At 38.9% G+C, this 12,967-nt stretch overlaps 1 protein-coding gene across 6 annotated transcripts in view; it reads left to right on the plus strand.

The window, feature by feature from the left end:
- Positions 1-12,967, plus strand: part of STX17 (syntaxin 17) — a 36,927-nt gene that overhangs the window by 474 nt on the left and 23,486 nt on the right. The window contains exons 2-4 of one of the 6 annotated variants that reach the window (XM_010577961.1): positions 12-1,303; positions 4,661-4,759; positions 6,162-6,347. In XM_010577961.1, coding sequence (XP_010576263.1) covers positions 6,225-6,347 — 123 coding nt within the window. In that variant the 5' untranslated portion in view covers positions 12-1,303; positions 4,661-4,759; positions 6,162-6,224. The remainder of the gene's footprint in view (positions 1-11; positions 1,304-4,660; positions 4,760-6,161; positions 6,348-12,967) is intronic. The other 5 variants (XM_010577964.1, XM_010577962.1, XM_010577966.1 and 2 more) reach the window with 5 other exon arrangements.

The raw sequence follows: 12,967 nt of genomic DNA on the forward strand, positions 1-12,967 counted from the left end.
TGTTAAAAAAGAGTGGAAGTGCAGCGTGACGAATTGTTTAGACCGGTGTTCCCCAAGCTTTTAAAAGCGTAAGTCAGGAAAAAGAAACTAGCGTAGTCCGCTTGAAGCCTTGATATAAGACGTAAAACCTTCCTTTATTCTTGCGCTTCCGCTCTCTGCGTGGACCCCTCGCTTTTCGGGGGCGAGATGCAGGAAGGGTAGGCCTCCGTAACCTGTTGGCTGCTGGGGTGAGACCAGAGGCATAGTTCAGTAGTACAGAAAAATGAGTATTAGGGCTCTGATTGCAGGTTGAACTGCGTTGCGGCCACCTATTGCAGGTGTCGGGTCACTACAGACTCGCTCCACCAGTTCAGCTTTGTTGAAAAAATGTTGACGTGTTAGTCATTAGGTATTTTCTGCCCTTCTGCAGCTGGCTTAAACGTGTAAATCCAATACAAAATGCCTGTCATCTGCTCTGACTTCTCAAAATGCAGTCACGCGCCCTTGCTTTGTCTGGATCAAGTTTGTCTTGCCGGGTGATCCACAAGCGCACAGATCTGCTAGGAACCACAGCCTGTTACGTACAGCTGCTAATTCCGGCTGTTCTGTGGGAGATCCCACATGCGCGGCTCTTTATCCCATTGCGTAGTTTCGTGTCGCTTTGCGAACATGCTGGGGCTGGTGACAATGCCTTATTGCAGCCTAAGAAAGCTATTTTCCTTTGGTTCCTTCTACAGCCAAAGCGGAAAGATGTAATTCGGACCCAAAGTGCAATTTGGCTGTAGCCTGCCACAGGAGCCTGTTCCTCACTAACTGCAGACCTCAGCCAAGTGAGCAACAGTGAATAGTCTGTCAGTGCAACTTTGGGGCCAGTACTACTCTAGGAAGAAGTGTTTCAGGTCACCTTAGTGAGAAAGCTGTTGTAAGTCTCTGCATGCTAGCATCCGTATTCTAATCTACAATGAGAAAAGGAAAAAGCTTTTGGCCTTACAACCCTTAAAAACAGGCATCCATGCTGGAAGTACTTTTTCTAGTGGTAGTGGTTGTCTAAAGTGTCGTAAGTGAATTAAAATCAGATACGTGAATTACATTGCATTTCCGTGGGCAAGCAGAACTCTTCAGGTTTATTCTGCATTTTGCCTACCGTATTTGAGTGGAGAGCACTAGGCAGTTTAACAGAAGTTCATAGGTGTTAATTTGATGTATATTACTTATTACATTTACTGAATTTTATTGTAACAAGTATGTTACCGTACATGGGAAGAATTTTACTTCTGATTGACTGCAGCTATGTGACTCTGTGCTTTCTATGCACCACCACATAGTAAGTGGAGATTTTGTGTTAGTGTCAGAATTAAATTCAAACTTTCGCTGTTTGGAACTGGATGCCTTAAGATTCTCTTACCCCTTAGAATTGTTTGACTTAAGCAATGAAATAAGATAGCATATGGTGATTGGATCTTCAAAAGCTGAAAGAGGAAGTGATCAGTTTTTGAAAAATTTTGTTTGCTTTATATACCTGTTTATTTGGTAAAGCAACGATCAAACGAGTGGAACTCCTCAGGTTCTTTTGCTCTGTTGCTTACTAACAAAGGAATGTAGATTAATCCTTCGTGGAAGATACACTTAAATAATTTCAAGGACATGGGGTGGGCAAACTGGAAAGGGATTTTTCCTTGTCTTGGGTAGTAAGAATCATAGATGATTTTCATATTAAGTGCAGATATCAAGTTAATGGTATTCTTTTATGCTAATTTTACTTCACAGTTACAGTTTCAGTTTGGGGGCAGTCTCCAGAAAATGTAAATATTAAGAAGGGATACGTATATAATTTCTGTCACCACCTAGTACTTTGATAATACTGCTCAGTATGCTTTGGATATGTCTTCTTTTTTTATGGACATAGTTGACTGAAAATTATTGCACATCTGGGTCTTGATCACTTCTGGATAAGTGTTATTTCTGTCACTGAAATAGAATTGAATTTTCGTGCATGAATTTTGAATGTCAAATTGAAAGTATTCTACTTGGAAGATAACCTCTTAACAGGCCTGTAGCATCAGCGTCTGAAAAGACAAGATTCTATAATTTCTTTGTTTATGGAAATATCTTGCACAGTGAATGTAATAAAGGACAGTTAATTACAAATGGTTTTATCTAACTTTTTAAATTACCGATTTAATGATACGGTATTCTCCTGGGCTTTTTTGCTCAAACTTGAATTTATTTTAGAGAATCAGAGCCAAGTATTCCAGTCTCGGAGAACTCAAGATTTTGTTGTACTTGGGACTTGGTAAATGCCTGTAGGAAGGACGGTCCAAGCGATGGTGTTGTACAGAAGCGGTCAGAAAGGGAAGGTGACCTGTCACACAACTGTGTGGTGTCTGAATGGCCGCCCTCTGAGAGAGGGCTCATAACTTCTGCAGCTTCGTGTACATGCTGACTGCAATTGAGATCCAAGGACAGAGACAAAATTATCTTCTTAAAAAGCTGAAGTAGAGAGCAGTGTTTGTTACTTGCCTGAGGAGAGGGGTAGATAGGCTGGACAGGGCTGCTACTCAGAGGGATCTTGATGGGATGGAGATAATGGGCTGACAGGAACCTCACAAATTCCAGCAAAGGCAACAAGAAAGCCCTGCATCTGGCATGGAATAGCCTGATGACTAGAACAGGCTGTGGGAAGACTTGATGGAGAGCAGCCTTGCAGAAAAGGACCTGTGTGTTGTGGTGGACCACATGCTGAATATGCGTCTGAGCGTGCTGTTGCAGTGAAGGACAACCGCGTTGTGGGCTGTATTAGTAAATGCGGCTGAGGGACAGCAGGTCGAAAGAGTGACTGTTCACCTCTATTCGGCACCTGTGAGACTAGCAAGGCTATTAGGGGGCTGGAACACATGATATTCAAGGAGAAACAAAGAGGTGGGTTTGTTCAGCCTTAAGAGAAGGTGAAGGAGGGGGAGATCTTACTGCTGTGCGTGGGAAGCTATAGAGCCAGGCTCCTCTTGGAGGTGCATGGCAGTGGGATGAGAGGCAACGGACACAAGCTGGTTTAGCTACGAGGAAGGTCTTTTTGGGTTTGGTTTGGTTTGGTTTGTTTGTTTTTAACCTGGAGAATGGTCAAACACTGAAGGAGGGATCTAGTGAGTGCGTGGAGTGTCCGTCCATGGAGGTGTTAGAACTTGACTGAACAAGGGCCTGTGCAACCACATGTAATTCAGCTTGTACTGGATGGCGTATGAAAATCCCCCCCCAACCTAAACTGTCCTGTTACTCTGTGATTACTCAAAAACCAGGCATTACAGCTTTAGAAATTAATTGTTATGCTTAGGGAAACACAAACCCAATAAAGTATGCAAGAAGCCTTAGATTTCCTTGAAATTGCATCTGGAACAAACGTAAGCTCATCACAAAAAGTTGTAATGTTAATTTTATTTACCATATTATATGGACTTAAAAAAAAGTAAGACCTTGCATATTTTCTTATTGGTAATTTATGTCTTAGAATTGTTTGTTAAAACTATACTGTTAGAGAGAACATTAAGCAGGAGACCTGATGAGAACGTTAGGAGTTTTTATACTTCGTTCTTAGTTTCTCACACTTACTGTTAGTGAATTTTAGGCAGCAGTGCCTTAAAGAAATTTGTAGATGCTGTCGTGAAAGCTAGTTTACTGTCTGGGAATTTTTAAGAAGAAAATGACTATCCAGAGCCTTGCATGCAGCCAAATCTTTGAATTTAAAACTGTTGCTTATTCAGATCACCTACTCAAGACATATGGCTGTTGGTTACATTAACTCTGCTTTCACAGTGGTCCAGTTTATAAGTCACCTAAACTGTCAATTTTGAGTCATCAATATCTAGATGTCATTAAAGGTTAAGGACAAAATTATGATGGAATTAGCTAGTCTCTGATGTATTTATTCCAAGACAGAACGGACTGTGGGTTTCTGTGAGTTCACGTTGTGCAGTAAGTTTGAAGAATTTGTGTCATCCCTTCTTCAGGATGATTCAGTATTAAAGAAAAGCATGACAGGGCTACTAAATATCTTTAAGGAACCAATTTTTAATTCGTTCTAGCTCATAAACTTGTGGATTAGTGTGTAAGCTGTCAGGAAATTAAATGTGTGTTCGAAGAGGAGGTACTACAGTTTGGAGTAGGATGCTTTTTATCTTTTGCTCATTGCAAAAAAAATCTGTTCTAGGCTCAAAATGGAGTTCAGTTGTGAGATAACGAGTGGCTCCTTCAAAAGTGTTAGGGACTGTAGCGACCAAGGTATAATAGAAGAATCAATGTATTTTTTATCATCTTGCATTTAAGCCACTGTTTTTAGAATGGTGGAAAGAGTAAATGAACACAAAAGGATTAAAGTTCTTTTTACATCCCCCAAAATGCGAGGCCACCCACTGCATGTTTATTTGAAGATTTGGACAAAGAACTATTAATATTAAATACCTTGGGTTAGAAGGGGATTTGTAGGACTGCTTGATAGTATGTCTCTATAATTTGGAGTGGGGATAATTCAGCAATGGCTGCAAAATAGCAGTGACTGTGAAGTCGATTGGTGAAATAATTTCCTTCTGAGGTTCTGAAAAAGGGAAGGATGTATCAGTGAAACATTGAAGATTGACTTCACCTAACTTGGTCTACTCTCAGTAAATAGTCAGTTTTCCACTGTTTTCAGTTTCTGCGTTGGGTGCAATAGATAAAGGAGAGTCTTCTGTTAGCATTTGGTTCTTCAGAAAAACACAACATTGTTTTCTCTGCAGCTGTGTTGGAGAAGGTGAGTAATTTGGGACTATTTTCCTCTAGAAGCTCAGCTTGCCTTTGCCAGAAGCACTTTTAGCTTTCTCACTGGCCTGATGGAAGATGCTTACCACTTGGCTCCTTTGAAGATGAGGGAGATTTGTACATATCCTCCCTGCAGCCTGCAAGTGAGGGCTGTGACTGAACTTTGAGTGGTTCTGTTGAAGACCCAGTGCCATCAACTGGTGTCTGCCTTCAAGTTCTCCCTGCCTGCAGGAATCACAGGTCTCAGAAAAAGCTCAACACTCTCCCTCCACACTTTCGCACCATAGTTAGGTGTGAGAAAAATAATGTCTAATTTCACTGTTAATAATATGTTTGGCTGTGGGGAAAAGTAGGAACATTTTTTAACCTGTTACATTCTGCTGTGCCTGCTCTGTACCAGGACAATTACGCTCGTTTAATTATTTTAAATGAGTTTGGTTACTGCCAGAGGAAAATTGGGGAAAGCCATCTGATGCAGTTGCTGGTAACACGTCTTTTTACTGACGCTTGTGACAAAACTTTCTCATATGTGTCTGCAATTCCACTTCTTGTTTTTGTTAGAAAAGGAGTATACAGAAAGAAACTCTCATTTAAATAACTTCTGTTTATACAGTATTAAAACTACAAAGTTATCTCACAATAATTTTTTTCTTTCCCCTTGTGTGCATTCAGCATAATGGAATTCCTTTATATTGCTCATATGCTCTGTAGATAAGTGCTATTATACACAGTTCTACATATCTTTCTTTTAAAGAAGTGAAACTCCAAAGTTATGTTTTATGCATATGCAGGGAACAGAATTCAGGCTGCTTATGTACCTACTGGTCCTGCAAATATTTCAGCAACCTATTTAAACCCTATGTTAGGTGATGCCTTAGTCATTTTCAGTAGGGGACAAGTGCAATTTGGGGTGCAAATCTTCATTCAGGAGATCTTAATCTTTCTAGGAAATGGACTTCAAAAATTAATTTTATTTTGGTGCCTTTTCAGGACATGTTTTACAATTTTAAAGACAATTCAGAATGTAAATTGGCAGAACTTGTACTCTGATCAGGCAAAGCATCTAATTGGAAAGTTTTTTCAAAGGTTTCCATATATCATTATGCCGCAAAGCATGTTTGCATTTCTCTTAATTACTTAGCTATTTTTTTTGTTAGTGTTAAGTTTTATCAATGAAAAATGATCCCCAAAGCCTGTAAATAAATGGAAATAATATATTTAAGTGCAAATACAGTATCTGGATTTTAAGTAGCTAATGCTGCTCAAATGTGGTTTTGGAATAGATGTGATTATTGGAAAGACTGATTTCCCTTGTTTTGCTTTCTTTTAAAAAGTGATTCTAGACTGGTACATTTTTGTAAGCCTGTAATTTTTTTTTTTTTTTTTTTTTTTAAGGTTTTCTACCTTGGTGAAGGTATACTGGACCTGAAAGTGTTGACCTGAAAGCTGCTTTTAGGATGTCTGAAGATGATGAAAAAGTTAAACTCCGTCGAATTGAACCTGCCATTCAGAAATTCATTAAAGTGGCAATTCCAACAGATTTGGAAAGGTTAAGAAAACACCAAATAAATATTGAGAAGGTTAGTGTTCACTTTTTACTAATCTAGTTCTTTTTACAGTACAGAAGCAGTCATGCTGGAAGATTATATAGAGATTTTGATGAAAAGTTGATTATTCAAATCTTTAATTCAAATTTGGCTAAAAATGAAACTGGTAGTTCAGTGTGTACAAAGGCCTTTACATTTGTAGTAACTAGTCAGCCTACAGAGTGAGAAACATTACTGTTTTGTATTAAAAAGTTATCGTAGGGAAAGCAGCCTAATAGTCTTACTTTATTTTTAAGTCCCAGTAGTTTGCTGCCAGCTATTCTGAGTAATTTACTGTTTATACCTATCTTTTTCTCTATATATTTTTAAATTGAGTTGAGAGAAATAGATTGAATTATTTTAAGTAAATAGAAAAAGAATTTTATCAAAACTGTAGCATGTTTATATGCTTTTGTTGACAATAGCTCACACGTAACACTGAAACTGAACATGCTTCTGAGAAGTTAAATTCTTGCATATGCTGTGGCAAAACCTCTCCTGGTAAAATAAACATCCCCAGGATAGTTGTCTGGCATGAAATAGCTTATGTCCATATTATTAAATCCTCATATTCTGCAAAGCAGGGTGGCTGCATTGACATTGCTAATGGGGAATAGCCTCTGTTCTGCATTTATAACTCCTTGGCTGTTCTCAGGAACTCTTTATGTGAGAGAGCTGTTTGGTATGGCCAGGGACAGTTCTAACAATTTAACAGCACAGATGACTAGATTTCAGACTTAAAACATTCTCAGTCTTTGTTTATTAGTACAGGTATAGCCTGTGGAAACAGAGAAATTGGTTTGTTGAGGAATGTGCTAAGAGATTTAGTAAAACAGGTGACACCAATAAAAAAAGGAAGAGTGACTCAGAAACACAGTCATAATACCAACATTGCGGTGGAAGTTTTGAAATGACCATACAAGGCATATTTGTTTAGAAAAGAATGTCCTTACCACCACAGAAAAATCAGTGAACACCTGAAGTTCTGTGCAGTTCTGCAGATGTTTCTGAAAAATCATACATCGTATTAATTTGACTAGGCTTATTCAAAATGTATAAAATCAAGTCTATATGTGAATCCGAATGGTGTATGACAACTGTCTACATTTTTTTAACACCTTGGGAAGGAATGAAGAAATTGGAAGGAAATAGGTGAACATAATTTTGATTTCCTGAAAGGTAAATGACTGAAGGGTGCGTATAATGTATTGTTGAAACTTTTGCATTTTGCTGCTGTCATTTGTTCACAACTTTTACCATAACTTTACTGGAACTTTATGTTGTGGTTTAACTCCAGCCAGCAACTAAGCCCCATGCAGCCACTCACTCACTCCCCCCTGGTGGGATGGGGGAGAGAATCAGAAGAGTAAAAGTGAGAAAACTCATGTGTTGAGATAAAGACAGTTTAATAGGTAAAGCAAAAGCCATGCACACAAGCAAAGCAAAACAAGGAATTCATTCAATGCTTCCCATCGGTGGACAGGTGTTCAGCCATCTCTGGGAAAGCAGGGCTCCATCACGCCTAACGGGGACTTTGGAAGACAAATGCCATCACTCTGAACATCCCCCCCTTCCTTCTTCTTCCCCCAGCTTTATATGCTGAGCATGATGTTGTATGGCATGGAATGTCATATATATGGTCAGTTGGGGTCAGGTGTCCCGTCTGTGTCCCCTCCCAACTCCTTATGCCCCCCCAGCCTCCTCGTTGGTGGGGTGGGGTGAGAAGCAGAAAAGCCCTTGGCTCTGGGTAATCACTGCTCAGCAGTAACCAAAACATCCCTGTATTATCAACACTGTTTTCAGCACAAATCCAAAACATAGCCCTGTACTAGCTGGCAGCTATGAAGAAAATTATCTCTTTCCTAGCCAAAACCAGCACACTTTACCAAGTGGGTAACCTTTTGGATGAAATTTTCCATGCCAGGTTTCTGCCTTGAGTAGGCTGGGGATGGGGGAGGAGGGAAAATAAATCCATGTATTTGTTTCTGAGAACATAGTCAGGAAATAATGTGTTGTTCAACTGATAGTAATTTCTTTTGATAAGAAGTGCTTATTTTAAGTGATAGCAGGTGATTGATAGCTTAGTGGTAATTTCTTTTCAAAGCAGTGACATGTGTTGGAACACTTGAGATATTTTTGTGGGGTGGTCTTTGTCTGGACTGTACATTTTGCTGTGCCTCTAAAAATCTGCCGGTTTTTGGCCAAGAGGTATGATTCTGAAAAGAAAAAAATGGTTTGCAGGTACTCGGTAGATACTGATTGAACTTCACTAGCTGAAAATAGCTAAAGATTTACCCAACACTAAGGCATGCTCCTCTGCTTAGAAATTAGCAGGACTCTTTCCTGGAGTTGCTAATTTGATTGGTCCTGAATCTGACATTGAAAACAGGGAGATGATTTTTCTGTGTTCCCCCTGCTTCATCCTCTTACTTTGCCTTACTTACGTGCAAGAGGAAGCTCTTCCTGGCTCATGTAAATGAAGGATAAAGAATTGGGTGGGGGGAGCTAGTCAAGAAGTACCTCAGATGGGAGGTGAAAGTGCAGAAATGATGGCTGACCATGGGACGAGAGAAAAACTGCAATAGAGGAAGACCTGCGGCTGCTGAGACTAATGATGGGAGATAATAATTTGACTCTTTCCTGGTAAGAGTGTAATAAGGATACAGTAAGGATATGAACTGCAATATTCACAAACTGAACAGTTTATTAGTATAATATTTGCCTGAAGCAATAACTTCTGAATGAGATGACCTGTTTTTTCAGTCACAGCATGTTGTTTACTCTTCGTTATTCCATATTTGTATAATTCATTATGTTAGCTAGATGTCAGCTGATTCAGCATTTTTTTGCCTTGGAATTGGCCAGTTTGCAGCAGCCCTGCTCTGCAGTGGTCAGGAGCAGCTTTCTGTTCTCCAGCTTGTCCCACAAAGAACAGTTAATTGACTTACTTTGCATTGTAGCCAGAGTACAGAGCAGTCAGTCAGTATTAGCTTGCTCTTGGGTGAGATGATGGGGGAGGAAGGAACCTTGACTGTTAAATTGCCCTGGAGAGGTGTTACAGCCTCCATGGAGCAGTGCATATGTCTCTCAGTGTGCATGGCCCATACCTAGCAGTGGCCATAGAGCTAGCTAAGGGCAACTAGTGAAGAATAATGTGGAATAGGACAGGATTCAGAGGTGTCTAGAGGAGGGCATCATCATACTAGCTTTTCCATGCAAACCGTTTCAGTCAAATAGAGACAGTCTTGGTAGCTAGGTTGTTCCCTTCTTTCTCTAAGCAGAACTTGCACAACTGCTCATGGAAGCAACATGCGTTTGCCATAATCCACCAAGAGGGATTTCATTTTTGCAGAGAGGTAGAGTTTTTGGTCTGTAGTTGGCTGATGTTAAAATTACGTTAAAAATCATCTCTTCAGGGCAGCTCTCCAGTTAACACCAACAGCATCAGTGAGTGTGGAACAGTGAGGCATTCCATTCTTCAAAGTCTTGAGGAAGGCATTGAGAAGCGAAGGGATGATAATAAATACCCGCAAAAGGGTGGCATGAAAGCTGCAGCCTTTCCTGAGAGGAACAAATGGGTGGTCACTGGAAAAAGGTAGTCTGTTGATGGGAGGGGGAAGCTGACCTGCCAGTACAGAATGGGAAGTGATTAGCAGGGCACATTAGCGGTACACAAATGGTTTTGTTGCACTTTGAAAGTAGAGATAAGCATGTGATGTGTGTAAGGTGGTAATTAGGGAGAGACAATGGAGGGGATGTGCATAACTGTTACACTCTTGATTATTTTTTTTTTAAAGTATTATTTTGTACAGCTAAATAGATTCTTTGCTAGGTATCATCCACGAATGTAAACTCTCCCGGATTTAGGGTGTATAAACACCGTGTCAAGAAGCTTCAAAAGGCATTGGGTGCTCCAGTGAGAAACAGAGACATTATCAGTCATTACCCTGTGTAGTACTTAACAGGGTGAGAGATGATCTTGGGAATTGCTCTGTTTTGCAGAACCTGGTCACTGAGGAGGGGTAGCCAGTTTAGTGGTTGATCCTGCTGAATATCTTTTACGTATTTAGACAAAGAATAATTATGCTGTATCTAGCCAGATAGTGTTACCATGGTGTCAGGGAAGGGGTGAAATAGGTTCCACTTAATTCAGCCACATGTTGGTAAGCTGAAGTCTTTATTGGCCCAGCAACTCATTTGTGTTAAGCTTTCCTGTTTTGCTGACAGAAGGGGAGATCATTGCAAGAACGGATTTCTGTGTCTAGAAGAAAATGCAGAAGATAATAGCACTCAGGATAAAATGAGTTTTTAGGTTAGTTCTGATCTAACACTTTGCTGAAAGCATTGTTAGAGAAACTCATGCTTAGCCAGAGTTTAATTATAGGCAATACAGACTGTAGTGTTTCTGTCATGGCATTCAATGACCACATTGAAATACCAAGATGCTTTATTGAGCCGATCAGTTTTATATTTGGAATGTAAAAATCTGATGCAATCTAAAAGTATCTGGTTTGGACATTTCTTGAGATTTTCAGGTCGTTGGTGGTATCAGTGTGAATGATCTGTTCAGTCAACATAATAAAATCTGCACATCAGAAAAATCCTTAAATAATTGTAAACACAGTTCTTAAAATTAGTGTTAACTGCCCTTCCTCAGGAACAACACTTTTATGAAAGCAAGAAGTGGCAGCAATGTTTCATGTAGATTTGTCTTTCTGATTTCAGAACACTGTTAAAAATTTCTGCATCCCTAGACAGTATAAATTCTGGCAGATTTGATATTTGAATTAGTAATTAATAGAAAAGTAACTATGGATAAAACCTTTAAATTAACAATTGGTAACTATACCAGAAGGTATTCAGCAGTACTGAAGACTTCAGAACTTCTGTGTATGACAAAAAATATAAGGCACAAACATTTATGAAAAGTAATACATCTGAGTATAAAAATAGTCCCTAAATACTCGATTCTTTAAAGAGTCCACACTCAGTGTAGTGTTCTTAAAATTTGAAAGTTTCTCTCTCTCTTTTTTTTTTTTTTAAATACTTTTCTGGCTGTAAGAACTATAAGTATTCCAAAGTTTACTCTATTGATAGATTTATAAGAAGGTGAAAATAAAAATATGGCAAATTTGAATTTGAAATCTGTCACTAGGTAGTTTTAGATTATCAGAACACTATCAATAGTTTGCTTGAAATAGTTCCATGATAATTTGCATTTTATATCTTTTACATGTATTTTAGCCAAAATGAATGTGTTATAGTACTTTTATGAGCTGTCAGCATCAGCAGCTTAAATGGTTTTCTCTAAAATACTTTTTGTAAAATTAACTTTCAGCCATGTAAACCAAACATCCCTAGAGGTAAAAGGATAATTTTGTAAAATCTGATCCTGTTTATTTTACAGGCTACTTTTAAGCAAAAATCAGTAATTATGTCAAATTGCTTAGAGCAGCAACATTATTTACTTATGATGAAGCCAATATCTCTAACCTCATTTCATGAATATTGATTTAAACCTTAGGTTCCAGAGATAGTCCAAACAATTAATCTACTAAATCACTGTTTGAAGAAACTATAAAATCAATATATAATGAAATTTGACCTTGAGCACCCCTTTTCAGAGAAAGTGGCTACCATAAATCCATTGTCATTGCTTCTCAACTATTTGAGAGTCCAACTTTCCATATGGCAGTTTCTGAAGACTTAAAAATTTTGTCCTTAAGAAATTGGTTCTCTATACTTGCCTTTTTTTTTTCTTTCCATGTTTTCCCCAAAGAGTTCTTGTTTTCTAAAACACATTCCGTGGGTTGGATGGCCTTCACTCCAAAACAGGGAATAAAATGCATGCTTATCCGAAAGAGTTACAACTTTCTGTTAGCCTCTGTTAGATGAAAGCAATTGTCATGGTACTACAGGAAGGTGGAGATTTTTGGCATGCTGCCCTAAACTTTGTCGGTGACATGCAACAACCCTTAAAAAAAAAAAAAGTGCTGTAAGACATGGCATCCTTTTCTCTGTTGCTTTCAGTTTTAATTTCGTTTCCTGTGACTGTGCCAAAGTTAAAGGATGTTGTGCAAAACATTTTTTACCTTGGATTGGGGGCCATTGTTGTGGGAAGATACATAAAGGTGACATAAAATGAGAAACTAAAATATCGGAGTCTTACTGCAGTCTTCATCTGAGTGTATGCTTTTGTATAAGATATTTATTGTAGAGCTTTTAGAAATGTTGGTGAGCACTACCTGCTACAAAAATTAACGCAGAGAATATTATGAAAAGCTTTGAGTTCTCTCCATGTCCACTGAGTACTTTCAAGCAGAAATGGAAGGGATCCAAAGCATAAGCATGAAGCTTTCTTTCTAAAGAGACCTCTCAAAAGAGAATGGGACAAAGAGGGAAAGAGATTGAGTGTCTAAGAGTAACCTTACATTTTGTATTTCTGATGTGAAATACAAAATATTTGGCTGTAGCACAGTTATTATTAAATATCACAGAATTATGGAACCGCAGAGTGGTTTGCATTGGAAGGGACCTTTAAAGATCATCTAGTCCAACTCCCCTGCCATGGGCAGGGACACCTTCCACTAGACCAGGTTGCTCAAAGCCCCATC

Source organism: Haliaeetus leucocephalus, unplaced genomic scaffold, assembly GCF_000737465.1.
Source record: "Haliaeetus leucocephalus isolate CR32 unplaced genomic scaffold, Haliaeetus_leucocephalus-4.0 Scaffold587, whole genome shotgun sequence".
NCBI classification, from domain to species: Eukaryota; Metazoa; Chordata; class Aves; order Accipitriformes; family Accipitridae; genus Haliaeetus; species Haliaeetus leucocephalus.